This window comes from Phyllostomus hastatus, unplaced genomic scaffold, assembly GCF_019186645.2.
Source record: "Phyllostomus hastatus isolate PE091 unplaced genomic scaffold, TTU_PhHast_1.1 phas_contig_150, whole genome shotgun sequence".
In the NCBI taxonomy this organism is placed as follows: domain Eukaryota; kingdom Metazoa; phylum Chordata; class Mammalia; order Chiroptera; family Phyllostomidae; genus Phyllostomus; species Phyllostomus hastatus.
In genome coordinates, this window is record NW_025333611.1 from 21,357,310 (window position 1) to 21,378,309 (window position 21,000).

The 21,000-nt window shown below is 45.2% G+C and overlaps 1 protein-coding gene across 3 annotated transcripts in view; it reads left to right on the plus strand.

Annotated features, from left to right (window-relative positions):
* The window catches only part of HTR4 (5-hydroxytryptamine receptor 4), a 143,095-nt gene that overhangs the window by 113,889 nt on the left and 8,206 nt on the right, over positions 1 to 21,000 (plus strand). For 2 of the 3 annotated variants that reach the window (XM_045826183.1, XM_045826189.1), the window contains exon 8: positions 4,131 to 5,795. The exons of the other annotated variant lie outside the window; for it this stretch is intronic. In XM_045826183.1, the coding sequence (XP_045682139.1) occupies positions 4,131 to 4,221 (91 nt within the window). In that variant the 3' untranslated portion in view covers positions 4,222 to 5,795. Of the gene's footprint in view, positions 1 to 4,130; positions 5,796 to 21,000 lie in introns of those variants that run through there. 3 annotated transcript variants of the gene reach the window in all.

The window sequence follows — 21,000 nt, forward strand, 5'->3', positions numbered from 1 at the left end:
TATTAAACTTCATCCCCAAACTCTTCTCACCACACAAATAATTTCCATGTTTCCCATGGACAGAATTCCAGGATTGGAAGGCAGCATGCCTGATTCATAGCACTGGATCCGCACTACCCATCAGTCCATCCATGCCCGTACACCGACCTACTTCCTCTTCTAAAATTAAAACAATACCCTGTATCTTCCTTCCTTACAGATTTGTGTTGAAGATTAAATGTGGGAAAAGATATACAAATGCTTCCTAAATTGTAGAGGATTTTCACAAAACTATTACAACAAAAAACTATTTAGAAATGCTTCTGTTAAAATATTGGAGATTCTTTTTTAATGGTATTTTGCATCAGAGATTTTGAGCAACTCTGCCAATGTTTCTGATGCAGCATATGTTTAAGGAGAGGCAGTTGTGATTTCGCTGCATTTTAAGTTGTGGCATCTCAGCCCTTCCCTAGCCTATCCTGCTCAGATACATTTAACAGCTTTGCAATGTAATTTCACAGATTCAGAAATTGAGGTCTTTCAGATTCTTTAACACAAATCCAAAAATTACACCCCCTTGTGTTTCCAGTGAAACCTCTCCCTCCACACAGAATATAAAGCATCAGATACTAACAATAGAATATTAAAAGCCAAATTTGAAGCAATTACCCACAGCTTTGGAGAACAGTCCCACACACAGCTGGTGCCCAATCAGAAGGTCTGCATCTGTCACCCACCATCTCTGCTACTCACACAATCAGAATGTCAGAGCTGCAAAGGATCTTATAGATAATCCTCCTCCTCATTTAAAAGATGGGAAAGTGAGGCACAGCAAAGGGACTAAGTCATCGAGTCACATATGGAGGGAGGCTAACAAGGCATTAGAACACAGGTCCTGGTCTCCTGGTTGACTGCTCACCTTGCTGCACTCAGCTGCTTCCTTTGCTGAGTTAGTATGGTGACCTTGGAGTTGAAAGTGGTTCACTCGATGTTAAGGCCATGTGCGCTGAGTGTGATCTTTTGTACTGGAAAGAGGTCTCTTGAGGTGCCGCATATTTGGCCATAATTTTTGTATCTTAAATGAAAAACTAAAAGGTAGATGACATTAAACTGTGAAGTGTTAACAATTAGGTTAGTACAATAGTGTAAACTGACAGTGACACAGGCCAGCCAACACACAAGATCATTCTGTCATTATTCTCAAGTTCCCCATTTGCCCTGCCTACAGGGAGTTGGTTGAGAGTTCTCCATAGGGTTAGAGGTTGGGCCATTGTCTTTCTTTCTGTCTTTGGAGAGGGCTATATTGATGTGTCCTGAATGAAAAGAAGTGATACTGGGCATCTATTAGCAAGTCCACAGTAATCTCGATCTTTTTTTGTTTTGTAGATAGTGAAAAGCCTTCATTATATTTATTTTTGCTTATTTATCAAGCATAAACGTTTTAAAAAGTTTATTGAGTTTATTAGAGTGACAATAGTTAATAAAATTACATAGGTTTCAAGTGTACAGTTCTACAACACATCATCTGTCTACTGGGTTGTGCGTTCACCACCCAAATTCAAGTCTCCTTCTGTCTGCATTTATCCCCCCTTTACCCTCTTCTACCTGCCCCCTGGCAATATAACCTTTCGGAAACACTTCTCAAGGACCTTCTCCATTCTTCCAACAGCTCTGGTGCCTTCCCAGACACCAGCTCTGTGGCTCTTCCTGCCTGGTCTTCCATCCTCTCTCCCCATTCTTTGCTATGTTTATTAACCCAGCCTTTTTCTCTGACTTTGTCCTCCATAGTTTCCTCCTGCCTTTGCAGGTTTTTTTCCATGTCACCTAGCCTCCCCAAGCCTGCATCACAGAAAACTCACACGCCTCTTTAATGGGCAAGAGGGGTTAGCAGGAGAGCCCTGTGTTAACCTCTCAGTCACGCTGTGTTTCAGTAAAATGGGGGCCACTTCACACTGTAGACTTCCCATGGGTGGAATAGATAAACTCTGTGTCCCTGTACATACTCCTTTTACCTCGGAGTCCATCACAGGGGGACAAGAAAATGTTAGAGACAGCAGCGCTGGACTTAGGAGGGGCAGTTCTCAAGATGACCAGTAACGGTATATCAGGACAAGTAAGAGCACAGAATTTAGTATCAAAAATGACCTAAATGGAAGGCCTGATCTTGACATTTATTGAGTAAACTTGGGCAAGTGCTCTGAAATTCAGTTTCCTTGTGTGTTAAAGAAGTGTAAAATACATGAATTAATGCATAACACACAGGGGCTGCCCTAGTGGGTGGTTGTTTTATTGTTGATAATAATGATAATAAACAAGTACTATACAAAGGGAATTTGGCTAATGAGAAGTGAGAAACCCCTCCTTCCTTCCTTTCTATTCATTCTTTTTTTAAAAAAAATAGGTATGTTCAATGAACGAGACAGATAAACGTGTTGGGGGAGGTGTGTAAAGGCGTGTGACCACATCTTGAATTATGTAGTGAATTTATACTTGAAAGTGATAAGCAGAAAATCTGGAAGAGGGAATGTATAACCAAAGATGAATCAAAAGCTATGTTCAGAGCAAGTCGCAAATCCAGGAATAGCTAGGTCTCATTAGTTAGGGAAGAAATCTTGTATACTCTGCTTTAATAAGAATAGTCTTCCAACTGGAAATGAGAGAACATTATAGGGAGAAAATTGCTGTCCAGGGTCAAGGAGAACATTTTACTGCCTCTGAGCCAAGACGGGCCATAGCGCAGGGGACTAAAGGAACCAGCTGATAGGACCTCTACGGCGCTCTTTGGGGGACTGAAGAAACGATGGCAGCCTGGAGACCAGTAAATGTTGACCCAGTTGTTAAAGAAATACTAAAGCTAGACTCGGGACACTATACACTCGTAGCCTGAAGTAGACCTTACCCAAATTCTAAGACACTTATAACACAGATCATTTGAGAACAAGAGTCAGTGTCATTTCATTAAAAGTAAATCATACCCTCATGAACATGGACAGCAGTGTGGCGATGGCAGGGTGAGGGGAGGGGGTGGGTGGAGGTGGGAGAGGGTATAAGGGGGATAAATGGTGATGGAAAATAAGTTAAGTAAATACATAAAGCATGCCAACTAATTTCATTATCTATTAGGACACATTCATTTACTACTTGGCAGAGACATTTCGGCAAGGCATTGGACACAGCCTGCCACGGGTGGGCCCATTCTCAGGGGCACTGAATGTCACCTGTTTGCTGTGAAGGTCGCCTGTGGTGGTGTGCCACAGTTCTCTGTGTCGGCCCTGTCCTGACACTAAACTGAAAGGTCTAGTTAGCAATAAACTACCTGACCTTTCTGTGTGCTTGTAAAATCCTTATAGTCTAGTTTGAGTCAATGCTAACGAATCACATCTTGAATGAGGAAATTGTTATTATTATTTCAAATGATCTCAGTGAGCTAAAATGATACCAGATCAATGAAATGAAATTTAACTGAGACCAGGGTAATGTCCTATATTTTGACTCAAACAAGCACAACAATAAACTGCACCAATGTGATAAAGAACCACAGGAATTGACAACTGTTTGTATCAAAAGCATACAAGCTGACAACAAACTCAATACAAGCTGATAGTGTATGACCATAGTGAGAAATGAACTTAATGAACGTTCACTGAAGTCACCTAAACTGATGATGAAAAGTGAATGACCTGTGAGGTTCACTGTGTAGGTTTGCACTCTTTCCCGGTGCTCTGTTTTAAGAGAGACAATCATAAAATAAGCATTGTGTTCAGAGGACCGTGCTCATTATGGGGACTATTCCAGAAGCCATAATATCCCATAAACTATTAGAGAAATGTGTAGCCCAGAGAGAGAAAACTTGGAGGATACCATTAGTAGAGGGAAGAATTTCAAGTGGGCCTGCAGGGCACAGTAGTGCCACTCGGAAGACAGATTTTGGGTAAACATTAATAAGTGCTTTCTAATAACAATAACAAGCCCTTTCAGTAAAATTGCTCAGAAATGAAATGTCCTAGTCAATCTCTGGAGATCCCTGCACAGGGACCAACCAGCCCCTGTCTGCATGCCATGGGGGCTTTTCTGCATGGGTGGGCTTTTCACGAGATCCTCTGTGATGCCCATTGCAACTCTGAGGTTCTCTGGTCTTCTCCCCTCTCCAGGGATGCAGTGGAGTGTGGTGGCCAGTGGGAGAGTCAGAGCCACCCTCCAGCGACTTCTCCTTTGGTGGCTGCTCAGCCCTGTGACACTTAGTCCCCTGGGGCAGTGACTCAGAAGACAGCCATCCCTCCAGGAGAGGGCCAGGTCCTGCCTAAGCTGCTGCTCGTGCATGACTGCACCTGGGATTCTTTTCACTCGAGCGTTCCATCCGTTTGTCCGTCCGTCCTTTGGGGCGGGCCTTCCATGCCCACGCGCTTTTCCTCTGGGATGCCAGCAGGCGATGTTTGAGGGAGTCCGGGGAGAGCACAGCCCCCTTGTTCACTGGGGATTCTCTTCCAGAGACGCCCGCCTCCCATGATGGGATTTGTTTTATTTCTCAGCCCTCCTTCCTGACTTCTCATCCTTGCCTGACACTGTCTGTTGTCTCTTCACTGTGCCTGGTCAGTTTCCCTCGTGTTCCAGACACGATTGCTCACTGTGTCTTATCTCAGCCTTAGGTGTCGCTAAGTATGCCTTCCTTTCTGTGCCTGCTCACAGGTGTTGTCAGAACACATTCTCCTTGTGCCTGTCTTGGTCAGAGTCATGTTCAAAAGCTCACATGTCTTGCGTGTTTTAACTACTCACTGTCTCATTCCATCTTGGTCTGTGCCAGACACTAGCACACTCGCCTCCCTGTGTCCGGGTCCGAACGTGTGTCCTCCTGGCCAGCCCCCGTGTCAGCAACAGATTCCACCTCCTCTGCCTTATGTCTGGTTTCAGTCCTTCTCTTCAGGACAGGCCTCACTTATTTATCATGGAAGACACTGGGGCAGAGACCTGCCCGAGGAAACAGGTCTCTGCAGCGACCTTGGAGGGAAGCCGAAGACAGATAGCTGCCCCCTAGTGCTGTGGCCTCAGCTCTGAGACATCTGCCTTGCTCTTGAACTAGAGCAGCATCTTGTCCTAAGGAGCCCTGGGCAGGACCGGTGGTACCGTAGTGCTTATTAACAGACTTTGGGATCTTTTCCATGAACTCGTGGTGTGGCCCACGGCACTAATTTGTAACCCTGGATTCTGGTCGTGTTGCTCTTGAAGAAGAGAACTGTCGGGAGCTCACACTGCTGAGACCTGTCATTCACTGCAGTTCCGCCACCCCCCGCCCCCTGCCATGGAGGAGGCAGGACCAGCAGTGCCGGAGGTGGAAAACCAGTGCTTGACTTGAAGCTGAAGGACCCGCATTCCAGCCGTGGCTCTGTTCCTGATAGGCGGTGAGATCTTGACCCAACCCTTCTATCCCTGGACGTCACTCTCTATGTCTGTTCATTGAAGTTTGGACTAGGGGATCGCTGAGATTCCTCTCTGTTTCTAGGACAACAGGATGCAGTTACAGCCGTCTGCTACCTCGAAAAGCCATGGCCCACCTGTGTTTTGTCTGTTTCCAAGGACCTAGCCACCTCCTTTGGGCCTTCTAGACCCTGGACCTTGCCAGCTTTGCCCTTCGGATTCACCTGGATGTCTTTCATTCCACGCTCAGTCCATGGCTCCTGCCAACTGCCCCAAAGTGAATGTCACAAAGAAGGCAATGGCATCACGTCCCAGAGCCATGGGAGGTTTTAACTTTGATCTTGGCTGTGATTTGATAGCATCTCAGGACTTTGTATACTCACTTTGTTTCTGCTCCTTAAGAAGTGTCAGTTACCATTTCTGTTGATGTTTACTTCAGTCCCGGAATCGAACTGGACAGGAAAGGGACTTTGGAATGAGGAAGAGGAGATCACCCCCAAACCGCCCAAATGAAAAAAAAAAGTCTGTCCTGTGAAGACTTAATTTTATTGAGGAGGAAGTCCTGCCTTAGGAAAGGGAAAAAGCCTCTCAAGAGAATGTTCTTCAGAACTCCCGCGTGTTGTTGAGGAATACTGCACCGTGTGAAAAGCTCTGTGGGAGGCCGGGACTCTCGCTGGTCCAAGAAGCGGATTCAGCTGGGCATCCATTCTTATCACACACGAAGAAAGTCTATTTTAAGTCCTGCCTTGCACCTTGGTTCTTGCTAGACCAAACCCCTTTGATCTTTCAAGTCACTGTCCTCTGTCCTTGCTAGATTGGGACTTAGGACCCTTTCAAGGTTGATTCTTGTCTAATGCAAAGGAGGGAGCAGTAAGATTCTGAATCCCAAGGCTGTGAACCTGGCAGTCAGACCCAAACTGGGTGCTCCGACGGCTGCCGCGCTGCCCACCACCTCCGTGAGCACATGCACTGAATCAATGGCTGATTTACTGTGTGACCCTGAACTACTAGCCAGACCCCTCTGGATTCTGGGAGAACTTCTCCTGCCTACATCACAAAGTCGTTGTGACGATAAACGATTTTTGTAAAAACAACATCCTGTGAATCATAAAATACCATTCTGTATGTTTATTATTACTTTGGATGCTTCTGAGCTCCCCAGAATGAAGAATTCTTGACGAACCAATGTAAAGAATAAGTTTTCTATATTGAAAAACATACCACAGGAGCACCTTTGGGGGCTCCAGTCTTCCACATCCGTCCTTCGTTTGGCTACTCCGGGTCGTGCAGCCCACATGACATTGCAAATATATATGCCACGAGACCTTCATCTGATGGGATTGTGTTGTTGTTAGAATAAAGGAGTGGGTGGGGAGATACGGGGACTAATTCTGGTAAGAATGAGCCACACTTCATGTAACTCAAAGTAGCATGGAATAAATTCAAATGTCTTTTGCCATGAAACATTTATTTGGAGAAAAAGGGTCACCAAAATTACCCCTATCTTATAAATTCTATTTAAAAAAAAACAACAGTCCTCAAATGTGGACCAGATTATGAATGAGCAGCTGACAAGGAAGTTACACACAGACTCTGCTAAGATACTGAACCAGATAACTTTTGAGATTTTGCTAATCTGGCAGTCTGTGTAAGTGATCATTAGCTATAGTTTAATATGGTTATTTTCCTAGCACTTTAATTTTGTTTACACTGTTAATAAAGTAGAATTACAAGTGGGGCCACTCATCCAGGCCACAAAGCACTGAGCCTCCCTGTAACCAACATGTGAACTACACGTGTGCCCCTCCCGTAGAACATGGAACTTAACTACATAATTTCAGAGGGCTGTGAGTGTTCACGACGGCTGTAACTTCAGCTTTGTGAAGTGGTTAGTTATGCCTGTGACTGACCTGAAGCCTGAGCTCTGAAGGCACTGGGATCCTTGAGTCCAGTTCATCTCCGTGGGGACCGCCCTTGGCTTTACGACGCAGACTTTTTCATACACTTCCCGAAAAGGTATTCTGAGAAAAGTGGGAGCCTGTGTAGACTTGTTTTTTTTAATTGATAAATTCTATTTATTGATAAACATGAATAAATGACATGTATGTTTACATTGGTGCATTCTGTACATGTTTATATACATTACATATTGAGGGAAATCTTTAGACTTAAAACTAATAACTGAATTTTGAACGCGCAGTAGCATACCAACAGCAGCCTCCTGTCTCGGTTCTCTGGAGCTTCTCTGTAAGCTCCGTAGACCAACCCAGCCCTCCGAAGTGTTGGGCATTTGACGCTGGAGAACATTCTGTCTCCAGTGTCAGGTTCTCCTCAAGGTGAAGCCAGAGGCCCGGGACCGCTGGATGACCTGATTCTACCTGCCTGCGTGGACCTTTGTCAGGGCCTCGAGCACTAGGACAGATCTCTCTGCCATGGTCATCCCAAGAGCAGAGGGTGGGGAAGGATGATCCAGCACAGCCACTCTCAGGGGGCAAACCCTGGGAGCCATCCCCAGCTGCATGTACATCCACAGGGCTTGGATGGAGGCTACTAAGCATGTGCTTTTTTGCTGAAACACTTTTTGGTGTCATGAACCCCCCAAAACCCCCATGAGTCCAGCCCCCATGCCCTGGAGCCTTCAGGGTGTCAGGCCTAGAGTATATGTCAGTGAAATCCCAGCGCTACTACTTTTGTGTAGGGGCAATGGAAAGAGCCCCCTTGGTGGTCAGGGGAAGGGTATTTGTGCTGGTTCCTCTAACTCTTGGGACCTCCACCATCTCACATATCAAATACAGAGGATGGACAAGAATTAGGTTTTCAAATCAGAATCCTTCGCACACAAGTTTACCTGGAACTCCATTGCACTTGGGCCGAAATAGGGTGGGGTGCAGTATGACTGGATCCTCCATCTCTGCTCTTTGTGTTTCATCCCGGGAAAGAAGCTTCTTCACAGCTTCAAGTTCTACACAGCTGAACCAGGCACTCTCCTCTAGAGGTCTGCGATGGTGTTTGGTTTTCCTCCTCCATAGTTTTTCTAAAAAATTCGTAAGGCCTCTGGGTATTTATCCAGGTGAATTTCCTCAGAATCACACCTGTCCACTCTTTTACAAAATTTCTTCCTCCATACAAAAAACAAAAAACAAAAAGCTTAGTCCTGGCTGGGTAGCTCAGTTGGTTAGAGTGTCGTCCGCATATGCCAAAGTTACAGGTTCAATCCCCAGTCAAGGCAACCAATGAATGTGTAAATAAGTAAATCAACAACTCTCTCTCTCTCTCCCCACCTCTCAAATCAATAAATTTTAAAAATTGCTCGATGTCTTGCAACTTTCACCCTAGAATGACAGTCTGAGCCATAAGCCCCCTGCAAAGCATCTGCTGTGTCCAGACAGAGAACTAGACCTTAGACACTCAACCAGCCCAGCCTGAGGCCACTGTCCCCATTCTTGCTTTTCTTTCAAATTGTCTTTCTTCATGTTGGAGCAGCCTTCTCCCAACCCACCCAAGGGTGAGAACCTAGCATGATTCAGTATTTGCTCTATGGTAGATAGTTTTTTATTTGTTAAATAGCTTACTTTTATCAACAGCACTACAATGATCACAGATTTATTTTTTGGGACATCTACTTTGTGTTAGAGGTTAATCAATAAATAATACTGACAAGGTCTCTGCTCTCTCATCAGGAGCTGGAAAATTAACAAGGAAACATATATACGTGAATTAAACAAAGTTAGGTACGGTACTATAAAGAATATGGAAAACAGAAATGAGGCTGAGGTGTGCACGTGATCTGGGGTAGTCAGGGAAAGCTGCGTGGAACGGAGCCAGCCCTGTGAGCTGGGGCAGTATGCTGGAGAGCTATCAGTCATGTGCTGATGGGAGGAATGTGATGCCATTGAAGGATACCAGCAAACACAAGACTCTGGGGCAAAGATGAGCTGTGCATGCCTGGCTGGTGCTCAGTAAATGTGGGCAAAGTGGGAGGAACCTGATAGTAATTCAACAGCATTCAATACTGTTGATTAGTCACTTCCTATGTGCCAGGCTTGGTGGGAAGCATTGTATATGGAAACCCTACAGGTAAGTATCATTTTCCTATTGTGTTGTTGAATCTGAGCTGCACATCAGAGAGGTGACCTGGAATTTGCCCAAGGACAAAGTGATTACCCAGGCCCTGCCGGCCTGGCCTTTCTCCCCCACACATCACTTGCAGAGGGAACTGAGTCACCGGGGGTCGTTAGCTTGAGCAGCAAGAACCATCCTTGAAACAGATGAATTCTCATCTTGCACATCTTTCCCCCTTTGCCTCTCTTCCTTCTCCCTGGAGTATTGGCTGTCTGTAAACAAAGATGCATTTACACAGTGGTTCTTTATCGATTTTAAATAAGTAATTCCAAATAGCATCTAATTAGAAGTAAACACCAATTCTTGGCCAGCCAGAAAGTGGTTCGCTAGTAAAACTATTCATTTTATCAGACACTGGAGGACATTCAAGCTGGTTATATAATCAGCAGACTTTTCTCATGCATTTCCTTATCTCCATCCTTTCTGACATCATCCTTCTGCAATCAATGCTATCTTTCATCTGGACTGGCCTTTAGGCTGTACAACCCGATATAAGCAAGCCATTTCTTGATCAAAATCCCTACCAGATAATTCATTGCCTACCAAACTCTGGGCTCTCTGTAGTTTTTCTAAGTCTACTGTTTACAGCTTCGCCTCCAGTTATTTCTCTTTATCCCTGCAGAGCAGACCGTGCGCTCCAGGTCCCACGCACTTCCTCTTCACGATTCCACCTTCAGTCTGTTGATCCTGCTTTCTTTCCACTGGGCATGCGTCTCCCAGTATCTTTTACAAAGTCCATCTCCAGTGCCACCTTCTACTTGAAGTCTTCGCCAGCCTCCAGGAAAGCATGGGGTTTGGGACCTATTCCAACCCCCAAAGCACTTTATTTGTCCTTCTCTTAGGACATTGGGCCAGGCTTCTCCATGGGGCTCACTAATCCTGCCCTTTCTGAGCTGCCATACCAGATTTTGGGCTCCTTGAGGGCAGGAACAATTCTGATAGGTCATTTCTTTTTTTTCATGCCCAACTCAGGTTTTTGTGTGCTAGAGCTGTCCGATAAATTCACTGAATCCCCATCTTCAGAAGAATTTGGAGCCTTGCGCTGTTTATAGCGTCCACACTGCACCATCCCACTGAGCTCTTTAAACCCCAAATCCCACTGCTACTCTAATTCTTCACCCGCTGCCAAGGCTGCAGCCTCCAGATAAGAGAAAAACCTTTCTGTGACAGCTTTGAATAAAATCAAGATGTTTATCCTATTTTCTTGCAAGGAGCAAAAGGATTAGAGTTTTTAAATACCACTATTTCCCTGATTTGTAGCAAGCTTTTTTCCTTTTTTAGTTCATGTCTGTGTATTGAAAAAAGAACTTAAGCTTAAAGGGTTGTGTTGATAGAATGCGGTGATGAGTCAGACTGAAGTTGGGTGAGTCACTTGATATTGTATAATCCTAGAGACCAGTGGCCACTGTGTCACCAGTGGCATTTATTGGGACAGCACTGAGCACAGAGTGGGTGGAGGGTGGGATCAGGACACCTTGAGAGTAGCTCAGGCTAGAGTGTGATAGAGAATGTTAAAGAAGATGCCAGAAAATGTACCCTTTCCCCTCGTATCTTAATGACTTGATATACGACTCTGTGCGTGTTCCTGCCCCTTTTGGCTTAAGTTTTACTATCTATACATTGGGAGCCTTTCTGTGGTCAGGAACTTGGGCTTCGTCCTTAGACAGACATGGGTTTAGATTCAGGCTCCATCCATGACTGTGTCTGACTTTGGGCAAGTTCTGACCACCTGAGCCTCAGTTTCTTAGCACAAGAGTAACAGTGGCACACCCCCCAGAGTGTGGTTGTGAGGCTTCTGTGAGTCAAAGCTAAACAGTGGGGCACAGTCCCCGGCATAGAGTAAGCACTCACCGAAGGCTGGCTAGCTGTTACTGTTATCACTCTGCAGCCCATGACATTGGAAATTCCAAAGCTGTATGCAGAGCCCTATGCAAAGGGTATTGAGGGACCAGGGGTGGGAAGTGGGAAGGCGGCAGGCGAGGGTTGTTCCTACGCCAGTTGTCCACTCATGGAAGGGGCATGCACACTATTCAGAAGATGACGGAGATGGTCCGGGATGTGGTTACAGAATCAGGGGCAATCGACAGGATGAGCATGTGCAGGAAATGGAGAGAACTCAGTTGGCATTCAGTGTCTCTCTGCCTTCTCCAACTCATGAGTTTCCTAACCGATAGTCACTCTTCACCAAGGGACAAGGGGACTCGTGTATTGAGCACCTAAGCTGTCAGTACTGTCTGGACACCTTATATATCTTATAACATGTAATCCTCAAAGAAAAATAAAAGTATTGTCTGGATCGAATTCTAGCTTCTCAACTTGCCAGCTGTGTTTCCTTGGGCAAGTTAGTTAACTTCTCTGAGCCTCTGTTTCTTCACGAGTGAAACAGAGGTGTTAACACTACTTGTGGGGTTGTATATTTTAAATAAAATTGTGTATGTGATGGCAATTCCGATACCACCTGCCAGATAACTGGGAGATTTCATTATCATTTTCATTGTTATTGCATATAACAACCTCCTTTTTGTAGATAAGTAAAATGGCCCTTAAGGAGACCAGGTTCCTGACCCGAGGTCACACGAGTAACAGTGAGCAGAGCCAGGATGCAGACTTACATGCGCCTCTCTTGAGAATCCACTCTTTAATTTTCTGCCTGTGTAGAAGGTAAGAGATAGGAGTGATACCATCGAATTTGGAAGAGACACTCCCTCCGGCGTTAGAAGACATTTTGTAACATGTATGCGCATCCCGGTAGCCTGGACTGATAGTCATTTAAACTGATCTGGACACTTGGATGGGAGGTCAGACACTATCTTTGCTTTTAAAACCTTGGTAGAGGTTAGATAATTTAATTTTGGTCGAGTCTTTCTCAGTATTGAATGCCATTAGGGGGTTACGTCATTTCATTCCAGCCTCGGTGCCCTGAATTGGCATGGTGATCATTAGTATATGGTCTTCTTGTCAACAAGGTCCAAATGGGGACCCATATGCCACAGCTTAATAATGAAATTCTTGGCCAGAACACAGCCCACACCCACCCTCCGCCCCACGTTCTTTTCCCAAAGCCTTTTACCAATCTCTCTCGATCACCCTCAGGAACTTGTGGTGGAGGGGACTGTGAGTCATCCATGACCAAGGCTTTGAGGGAGGAAAGTCAAGGGTGTCATAATACCAAGTGAAAAGCTGCTGGCCGGCTGAGCCAAGGCCCCCGTCCTGGTGAGACCTCGTGTCCCGGCCAGCCAGGGAAAGGGCGGCCAGTCGGTCAAGGGGATGTGACTCAATGGAAGGAGCCGGGAAAGAGCAGTCTTATCAGGGTCAGTCACCCCGTCACTGCATCTCCTCTCAGCCCAGGGCCCCGCGGAAACAGCGAACTCACGAAAGTAAAAGGTCACTGTGATTCCAGAATTCTGTGTCATCTAATAGCAGCCCTGTCAGTGGAGAGCCAACGCTATTTACTTTCTAATTTCCTGGCATTTATTTGTTATTCAGACCTCCCTGCTGCAGCTGATGGTTTCACCTGGGTTAGCCTATGTGATGGGGAAAAAACAAAACAATATAAAACACCACTTCTGAATCCACCTTGAATTCTGCCCTCACCGCCTGGGGACTTCTGGCAAGCCAATCTGGGTCTCAAATTTCCCATGAAACAAATGTCCCAGTCTACCGCACTCATACCAAATTGTATTTATCTACTTGGCAAAAGTATTTGTGCTGCTACAGGAGAGATTAAGTGAATCAGTCAATAAACACTCATTGGCTTTTGATGGCTCCCATGTTAGGAGGTAGGAAAAGATGCAGCCACAAAAACTAAAAGCCAGGCAAAAACTAATACATCCAGTGAGGTCAAGGAAGACACAGTATTCTAAAATGTATGAGACTGGGCAACATACGCTAAGTATTACTGTTGTTATCATTCTTCATCTGGTACTCCTGGTGGGAAGGTACCTCTGGCTTCTTTACCTTCCATGTGTCCTGTATTTAGTCTCCAAATTCTCTTCCTTTGAGAAGACCTGTATCTCGTCTTTTCTCTCCAGTTTCACTGGCACCTCTTAGCGCTCACTCCCAGCCACTCCTGCCTCATACTACCTAACTACCAGTAATCCTTTTGTTCTTTACACCTGTATAGGCTAATCTGTTTGTTAAGTCACACATGTACACAGGACCACTAACAAAAAGAAGACAGTGAAGTGCCCCAGCTGATGTGGCTCAGTTGGTTGGGCATTGTCTCACAAACCAAAAGGCCACCAGTTTGATTCCCTGTCAGGGCACACGCCTGGGCTGCAGGTTGGGTCCCCTATCAGGGTGCATACAGAAGGCAACCAATTGCTGTTTGTCTCTCATATCAGTGTTTCTCTCCCTCTCATTCTCTCTCCCTCCCCCTAGAAAGAAAGAAAGAGAGAAAGAAAGAATGAAAGAAAGAAAGAACAGTAAAGTGACACTCCCCTAAACTTTTCCTTATGCTGAAAATCTTCCTTATTCAGCAACTCTACTCAGAAACATAATTGGCCCCCAGGAGCCTGTCAACACTGTGTCCAACCGAGAGCAGAATGAGTAAAAATGGGCCAAGTCCCACTTTGCTTTTGAGCTGTCAGTTCCATACCCAACTCCTCCCTGCTCTGCAGCGACACACCCTGCTTTTCTCCCACCCCTTGTCACTGAGAGGCCAAGGCCTGCTTCACAGACAGCCTTGCCTGTGGAGTCTAACCCCACCCACCCCGGTCTAGGTCCACAGCACCTACTTTCCTGGAGCCCCAACCGTAATCCCCAAAGAAAGATGCTCTCTGGCCCACACACCAAAGAGAAACATTCCAACTCCCTACCTTGGCATAAACCCTGCCCACCAACAAACAGTACAAAGTGAAAATGCCGTCCAGTTGACAGACACCTATGAGTTTATATAGACGGAGTATCTCAAGAGGTAAGAGAATGAAACAACCTTATTCACCATCCCAGAAATGGAAGGACTAATTGGTTTAATCATCTTCATCTTCATTCGGCCCAACGTGTATTTAAACACCAACTACGTGGCAGGCAATTTGCTAGGTACTAACAATGCAAAAAACGGAAAAAAACAGCCTCGGGGTTTGTCACTGCTGGTGTCTGAGCCTGGCCGTGGGGCTGGGGAGGAAATGAAAGAGGCTTTGTGGCTTCATTCTGTGGCTGCTTTTAGCCTGCTGGCAGCCCCGCGTGCCGGTCGCTGCAGCCAGCCCGAGCTGGTGACTCGTCTCCTGGGAGAATGTGCACCCCACACCTGGTGAGTTGCTGTGGAACCCTCCGTGGGGTCCTGAGGGTCTCACAAAGCATCACACTGACAAGGGCCTCTGGAAAACCTAACCCTGATCGCTGCACACCAGCAAGTTCATCTTTCCCTTTTCCTCATCAGGAAACGAATACACTGCAACAATTTTATTATAGTTCTAACATTTAGGCCATTTAGGGCATAATAAAACTCTTTGAGAGCCTGATGAAATCTAGGGCCTTTCCGTGAAAGTCTGGACGGATGCACAGAATTTTGAATACAATTCCAAGAACTTCATTGATTCCCTGATGTAGAAACCCAAAATAAAAATAAAAATGTCTGCTTTAATGTGAGACTTTCATAGCAGCTACGACAAATATTGACTTGATGAAGTCACCGAGTCCTCCCTATTGTCCTGCATCTGGCTTGTTGATATATTTATCTCAAAGTCATAAATACAATCTCCAAGTGCCATTCCTGTCAACAGAATGACTCATTGTAGAGATCCTATTTCTTTATGTAACATCTTTCTTTTCTCAAGAGAGCGCCATGGAAATTATCACATAAATGGTTGCGGATATCCTATGAGCCATACAAAGGAATACGTCATTGCTTTCACTTACAGACTCAAATGCAGTGTCAGAAGAGGTTGAGCAACCAGCTGAGATTTTGGTGAACCATGAATTCAATCAGAAATCAGAATTACTGCAGTCAAGAGAGATTGATGGCATGCCTACTGTGTGCCAGGCACGGCACAAGCCATTGAGTCTGCTCAGTCTCAGACTGCCGTCTTGTTCCCACATCTGCTGCAAGAGGGAACAGTCTCTTTTCTCGGGAAATTGACTGGGATGAGCCCAGCTTTCCTAACTCAGTGACAGTATCTCCCATTTTCACAGTGGACATGAAAGCAGTAGAGTGTGGATTGACACAGTTTCTGGAAGCAGGCAAAACTGGATTAGAACCCTGATTTTAGTTACTTAAGCACTTGAGTTTCTGTTTCCCTGAAAATTGGAAATTGTTTCTAGAGCAAGGGTCCACAAACTTACGGTGGGCCGAGTTCAGCCATTGGCCTATTTCTGGGTGACCCGTGAGCTAAGGATGGTTTCCACATTTGTAAAGCAGTGTAATAACAAACGAAAATAGTAGACAACAAAAAATGAACAAAAGAAAGAGGAGGAGGAGGAGGAGAAAGAGAAGAAATCCAATAGAGATTATATGTGGCTCCAAAACCTAACCATCCAGTCCTTAATAGAAAACGTTTGCTGGCTCTCGTTCTAGAATCAGAATGCCTGTGTTTCCATCCTTGTGGCCTCCTAGCAGCGCTATGATCTTGAGCCAGTTACCCAACTTCTGAAATCTCCGTTTCCTCACATGTCACATAATGGTGATAGTACTTATTGCCATGATGTAAGGGTCGCATACGTTAATATGCAATAAAGTTCCAGAGGCTGGTATATGGTAAACACTTGAGAAATGTTAGCTGTTGTTACTCATATCATTATTACCATCATCACCAAGTCTTTAAAAGATGTTTGTATTAAAGGAGATAGTGTCCATCAAACACACATTATGTTGCACTTCCCAGGCAGGCACTCAGTAACTATGTCAGCTAACCTTGTTATTATCATCGCCATCACTGCCATTGTTCGAGTTGCCACAGCTCTTTCACATACATCATCTCATTAGAAGCTCCCAGCACCGCAGTGGCTGCTGTTATTACCTCTTTCTAAGAAATGAGAAACTGAAGCTCAGAGAATGAAGGGACAGATGCAGAGCCAGGAAGAGGCAGATGATAGACAAGTGCTGGATTCCGTGTTCTGCACCAGCGAGTCCTCTTTCCACACCATGGGGCTCCTCCATCAAAACATCTGAGGATCTGTTGTTTGTTAGTTTTCTCCAAATGATATACTTTGAGTCCTGGGAGCCTGACAGGGCAGGCAAACATGACTGTGTTCTCCCCTGGCAGAGCTCTGCAGACAGGAAGCTGGGATAATTGGATTCCAGCCATTCGATCTCAGGACTGCATTTGTAACCAGCCAACGGCTGATGACCAAGTCTAATGGAAAAAGCCCTGACCAAACAAACAGAAGCCTCCTGCAGCACCTCATTGTTTATGCTGCAGGGAGTGAAATTCATCAGCAGCGGCCAACACTCTTCTCGTAGTTCTTATCCAGGACAGGATGGCTTCAGAATGTGCCACAAGGGACTAGCAGAGGTACCTGAGTGGGGACGTTGGAGACGAGGAGCCAGGGCATTTTGGACAGCAGAGCTGGTGTTGTCTGACCTGAACTGTATTTTACTTATTTTTGGCCAAAGGCTGGAACACATTCAAGCAAAATGTGCTCTCAGAGTGATGTTTAGAGCAAGTTTTAAGATCATAGTGGTACAGGCTCAGAGAGTTGATGACAGCAAAAATAGGTAATGTTTCAGAGTCAGCTCCTGACAGGAGTCTTGTCATTTCCAAGCAACTTCAACTTCAACCCACTTTGGCTCAGATTATTTTTTTTATTTTTAAAGATTTTATTTATTTATTTTTAATGAGAGGGGAAGGGAGGGAGAAAGAAAGGGACAGAAATATCAATGTGTGATTGCCTGTCACTCACCCCCTAAATACTGGGGGCCTGGCCTGCAACCCTGGCATGTGCCCTGACTGGGAATCGAGCTGGCAACCCTTTGGTTCTGAGGCCAGTGCCCAATCCACTGAGCCACACCAGCCAGAGCTTGGCTCAGATTATTTTTAAGGCAGTAGATTCAAATAGAGTTTATTGTTGGGAAGTGTGTAAAGTCGTGCTTCCTGATGTTATTGCTGCAAAGTAATGAAAAGGACCCTTAAGAAGCTTCAGCGTAGCCCCTGATGTGTAGGGCAGAATGGGACTGCCCTTTAGGGACAGGGATTTGCCCTCGGGGGGAAGCTGATGGTCTGCCTCTAATTGTGGCAGTAAGCTTTGCTTGGAATCAACTCTGTGCCTGTTCCCCAGCTGTTGTCCAGGAGACACAGAGCTCTCAGTCTGAAGAACAGGGCTGTGTGGCCTCCCTGCCCAGGGGCAACGTCCCTGTGGCTCCTTATGTTGAGCCAGAGGTAGTCTTCTCTCCTGAGCCTATAGCAATTATTTTAAGGTGTTAACATTTGTGGGTCAGACACATTTTCAAGTAGCAAAGACTTCTTCGGAGAGTAATGAAGGTGGAGCTCACCAGGAAACATAGGGTTCTTCGACTGTCAAAGCAGGTTGTGGGCGCTATGCAGGTGTTCGAAGCATGCTGAGTCTTTATTCTGGGCCTGGCCTCTTCCCTCTGTGTTTCACCAAGCCTTGTCTTCTTGGCTTTGAGTTTTTCTAATACCTGCTGCCAGGCAGTTAGCTAACCACCACCTGGCCCCTGGCCTGCCATATCACCGTCCAAACAAGAGCCAAGTAGCCTCATTGTGCTGCTTCCTGGGTCTACGACCTACCCCAGCTCCATCCCCTGCTGCCAGGCTGAGGCCCTGCCTGGACCAAACATGTTGAACTTAAGAAAGGTGAGGCCACTGAGTCAGCATGGTCTACTGGGATTCTTTCAAGTCTACAGGCGAAGGGATGTGTGCCTTCTTTTCCATTCAAATCTACACAATACCAACCCCATGGGTTTGTGGTGAGTAAAAAGTAAAACAGTCAATGTCAAAGGTCTTTGCAAGATCATGGTCTGAAATACAAATGTAAGGAACAGTGTCTGTTTAGGAAAACACAGCTTCAACCAGCTGTGTTTTATAGGTGCTCACTCCAGGCAGGGAAAACACAAACAGCCAAGGTTGGAGGAAAACCAGGCTGTTAATTCAGCAAGCTGGACATGGATGGGGGGGCAACCAATAAGGCCTTCAATACAAATGTTTAAATTTTTGAAAATCTAGATGCTAATTTTATATTAGTATTTTAAATTTTATCTGAACGTCACTTCAGCGTGTCCCATTAACCACATCTCCCATTTTTAAGTATAGTGAATTGCAGAAAAGTGTTTGTAAGGATTCTACCTTCCGAAATTTTCACAGGGAAATGTTTTGTTTGTTATTTGCCAGAATCTGCTCACTACGTTCAGATATGTTTGTAACTTACCTATATGTTGCCCTCTTAAAAGTTCATTCATTAGACTCCATAAGGGTCTGATTCAAGAAAAGTAGTATAGCTATTTGCATTTAGAAGGAAACATATAAGTGACTATGCAAGAGTAATTACATTTTTTATTATTTTATTTTATTTTAATTGCTGTTCTAGTACAGTTTCCTGTCTTTTACTTCCATCCCAGCCCACCCCCCCGCAACCAGTCCTTCCCACCTCCTTCCCATTTCCACTCCCCCACCTAGTTTTTGTCCATGTGTCCTTTATATTTGTTCCTGTAAACCCTTCCCCTTTTCCCCTGAAATTCCTCCCCGTCTCCCCTCTGGTCACTGTCAGCCTGTTCTTTATTTCAGTGTCTTTGACTATATTTTGCTTGTTTGTTTGTTCTATTGATTAGGTTCCTGTTAAAGGTGAGATCATATGGTATTTGTCTTTCACTTTCTGGCTTATTTAGCTTAGCATAATGCTTTCCAGTTCCATCCATGCTGTAGCAAAGGGTAGGCGCTCCTTCTTTCTGCTGCATAGGATTCCAAAGTGTTGGAGACGATGTGGAGAAAAGGGAACCCTAGTGCACTGTTGGTGGGATTGCAGACTGGTACAACCACTATGGAAAAAATTTTCTCAGAAAACTAAAAATGGATCTGCCTTTTGACACAGAAACTCTACTGCTAGGATTATATCCTAAGAACCCTGAAACACCAGTCCAAAAGAACCTATGAACCCCAATATTCATAGCAGCACAATTTACAATAGCCAAGTGTTGGAAGCAGCCTAGGTGCCCATCAGTAAATGAATGGATCAAGAGTAGTTAAATTTTTCATTAAATACTTATTAAGGTCTAATAAAACAACATATGTGTGATTGTATGTCTGTATGGGAATATGTATATATACATCAAGTATTAGTTACTATGTATATGATATATGTAAGACTACAATTGTCTCACCCCATTTGTAATCCCAGCCACATGCATACTTGAAACCACTGAATCACGCAGCAGACCCAGAGCAAAGGAGTGGCTTCAGCTCCTCCTGCGTGAAATTACAACATGGATTGGCCGGGTCCTGATTGCCTGATTTCCAGGAAAGCATGTCATGCAAAAAGGTCCCCATATATTTAAATCTTTAGTGATTACTTAAAGTCCACTGAAAGTTTCTGATTTTTTTCTTAAATTTTCGTGGGAGATTTTCATCAAATGTGCACAGTGTTCCGATGGTAACCCTTAGCTTCGTCAGAGAAGGGTAGATACCAGGACATGTTATTGGGCTGGTGAAGGACTAGAGAAACCCCGTTACAGGGTCCGAATCATTAGCTAACTACATAATGAAGTTGTACTAGCTAATGATGAGTGAGCACATGCCCAACACAATGAGCACACAGTGAGAATGCCTGGCTTCAGTTACTGCTCTCCCTAACTCACTCAGGGAGGGACTGCTGCAATAAATGTGGAAAGTGGGGCAGAGGGAGGCCCGTGGGGGAGGGGTTCCCAAGGAATGAAGCTGTGGTTAGAATTCTGGACGTTTGACTCTCTACCATCCTAATGGTCAATAAAACACCTAACGGGGCTACATGAATAAGTCATAGTTTCTATCCCAAACAGTCTTGTAATTTATCTGGAAACATGCTGTGTAAATGCACACACCGGTTGCCTTTAACAAGCTACATGAAGGGCTGTCACAAGGCTGCTTATATTTTCAAACAAATCATAGAAGCAGAAGGTGCTATGTCTGTATTAAAGAGGGGAAGGGAGTATCACGCTAAGATGGTCAGAGACGGCTGTATGGAGGAAGTAGCTACATCCATCTGATTATACTTCAAAGATCTTCAACACAGACGTATCATAGGAGGTGAGCTGAAGGAAGGGGCCCAAGATGGTATGGTCTGTGCTTCTGTTCTGCTGAATTGATCCAATCAAGTTGCCCTTAAAAATCCCAATTCCGGGGTCCTGGCTTTCTGCCTGGCCTCTTGCCTTGTCTGAAATGGAACTAAATGTTTTGCTGAGGGAACCAGCGGACAGAGTTAGGAGAGCATGGCAGAACCCAGAGCCCTGACGGTGTGAAGGGGATATTTGGATGGGGTTTCCTAATGCAGGGACCTGGGGCATCTCTGGGAAACCTGAGGGAGCCACAGATGGTTCTTCCCTTTTGGAATGGGACCCAGAGT